We start from the raw sequence: 2670 nt of genomic DNA, 5'->3' as shown, positions 1-2670 counted from the left end.
GTGTTTGTGTCCAACGTGTAGGTGTGTGTGGAGTTTGTGTGTCTGTGTCCAGTGTGTGTGTTTCAGTGTGTGTGTGTATGTGTATGTTTCCAATGTGTGTGTGAGTCCAGTGTGTGTGTGTGTGTTCAGTGTGTGTGTGTGTGTGTGTGTCCAGTGTGTGTGTGTGTCCAGTGTGTGTGTGTGTCCAGTGTGTGTGTGTGTGTGTGTGTCCAGTGTGTGTGTGTGTCCAGTGTGTGTGTGTGTCCAGTGTGTGTGTGTGTGTGTATGTGTGTGGGTGTGTGTGTGTGTATTTTTGTTTGTCCAATGTGTGTGTGTGTTCAGTGTGTGTGTGTGTGTGTGTGTGTGTGTGTGTCCAGTGCCTGTGTGTGTGTCCAGTGTGTGTGGGTGTGTCCAGTGTGTGTGGGTGTGTCCAGTGTGTGTGGGTGTGTCCAGTGTGTGTGTGTGTGTGTGTCCAGTGTGTGTGTGTGTCCAGTGTGTGTGTGTGTGTGTGTGTGTGTCCAGTGTGTGTGTGTGTGTGTCCAGTGTGTGTGGGTGTCCAGTGTGTGTGTGTGTCCAGTGTGTGTGTGTGTGTGTCCAGTGTGTGTGTGTGTCCAGTGTGTGTGTGTGTGTGTGTGTGTCCAGTGTGTGTGTGTGTGTGTCCAGTGTGTGTGTGGGTGTCCAGTGTGTGTGTGTGTCCAGTGTGTGTGTGTGTGTGTGTGTTAGAGGAAATTATAGTTTAGATGATTAATTATGTATACATTATTGATTAGAACCATTTATTCTAATACTATTATGTTATGGTATGAAAAGTAAAAGTTATTGGTTAAGCTGTTACTGAAAATGTAAGCAGAACGAATTAATTGTCTGGGCCTCCTGGGAAGTTAACGGAGGAGCGAGGCTATGGCTTGTCAGACAGATAAGAAATGTCTGGGAGACGTTCCAGGCCTAATGAACAATGGGCTCTTGTGAGAATCGGAGAAAGGGGGGATAAACTGATGATGTCATGTTCAGTTTATAACCTGTGGAAAAATGTGTATGCTTCAGTACTCTCTTGAAATAAACGCTGTTACTTTTGGCTTTTAAGACTGGTCTCAATCTACTTCATGCATAATTAATGAACTTACAACTCATTAATGAATTAGAATGAGTGAGAATCTGGTTTTGGCTACAAAACATACAGGAATTTAGAAATTCCACTAACAGTGTGTGTGTGTCCAGTGTGTGTCCAGTGTGTGTGTGTGTGTGTCCAGTGTGTGTGGGTGTCCGTGTGTGCATCCATTGTGTGTGTGTGTTCTGTGTGTGTGTCCAGTGTGTGTGTGTATCCAGTGTGTGTGTGTGTCCAGTGTGTGTGTGTGTGTGTGTGTCCAGTGTGTGTCCAGTGTGTGTGTGTGTGTCCAGTGTGTGTGTGTGTCCAGTGTGTGTGTGTGTGTGTGTGTGTGTGTCCAGTGTGTGTGTGTGTTTCCAGTGTGTGTTTGTCCAGTTTGTGTGAGTGTTATTATTTCAGGGACACTGAGGAGTCGCACCAAACCCTAAACCCTGGATAGAGGGGCTCAGTGAATGTGGAGGTGAATGTGTACAGGTGGGTCAGTGTGTCAGAGGAGGCTCTATAGAAGGACAGAGTGCCGGCTGGCCAGTCCAGATACACTCCTACTCTGTGGGGGCTGGAGGAGGGGACGTCTATGGTAGTGGGTTTATTATTGTGCCAGGCAATGTAACTGTTGTCAGAGCAGGACAGACTCCAGGACGTGTCATTGTGTCCAAGACAACCACCCCCTCCTCTCCTGCTGATTCCTTTATATGTCACTCCTATATCAGCCCCCATTATCCCACTCCACTCTACCTCCCAGTAACAGCGCCCAGTCAGACCCTCTCTACACAGCACCTGTCTACAGTCCTCAAATCTCTCTGGGTGATCAGGATACGGCTGCTCCTCTCTCCTACGTGTCACCTTTCTGTTCTCCTCAGACAGTGAGAGGAGTCTGTTTACTGTGTTTGGGTCCAGTGTGAGATCACAGACATCTGATGGATGAAACCAGACACAATATTAGAAATCATCATCATTCACATTAGAATGTTAACTCACTTTTCACTAATTCATTTAATGTAGATGTTTCTAGGTATCAAAAGGAGAAGTTAAGGTAACTTGAGACTTGTTGAATGATCATATGTTATACTGTATGGTAATATAAAACACACTTATTACCATCAATTACACACACACACACACACACACACACACACACACACACACACAGTGTGTTGAGTTGAGTTGAGTTTATTTTTATTTTTACAGGGACAGTGCACATTAATCAACGTTTCAGTAAAAGTGCCGGTTTTAGCCAGCCGGCTAATTTTCAACCGCAGTCCCTGGGCAGGTTATTAAAAACAATTACAATATAGACAATAGCAACATAGAACAAGCAAGACATAGCAACATAGGACAAGCAAGACATAGCATACAGACAGAGCAACATAGGACAAGCAAGACGTAGCATACAGACAGAGCAACATAGAACAAAAAGCAGCAAGACAGAGCAACATCAAAATTCAGACAAAACATAGGACAAAAGTTTCAGAGCAACATAGGACAAAAGACGTAGCATACAGACAGAGCAACATAGGACAAGCAAGACGTAGCATACAGACAGAGCAACATAGGACAAGCAAGACGTAGCATACAGACAGAGCAAC

The 2670-nt window shown here is 45.0% G+C and overlaps 1 protein-coding gene across 1 annotated transcript; it reads right to left on the bottom strand.

Moving 5' to 3' along the window:
- Positions 1 to 1474: 1474 nt before the first annotated feature.
- LOC121843921 (stonustoxin subunit beta-like) lies at positions 1475 to 1987 on the bottom strand (the record flags this gene model as incomplete). Its single annotated transcript, XM_042313795.1, has 1 exon — positions 1475 to 1987. A coding segment is annotated over one exon (513 nt), but the record flags the coding sequence as incomplete, so codon positions are not given.
- Positions 1988 to 2670: the final 683 nt, after the last annotated feature.

Source organism: Oncorhynchus tshawytscha, unplaced genomic scaffold (assembly GCF_018296145.1).
Source record: "Oncorhynchus tshawytscha isolate Ot180627B unplaced genomic scaffold, Otsh_v2.0 Un_contig_2211_pilon_pilon, whole genome shotgun sequence".
Lineage (NCBI taxonomy): Eukaryota > Metazoa > Chordata > Actinopteri > Salmoniformes > Salmonidae > Oncorhynchus > Oncorhynchus tshawytscha.
The sequence above is the reverse complement of the archived record's forward strand: the minus strand, read 5'-3'. Positions and strand labels throughout refer to the sequence as shown.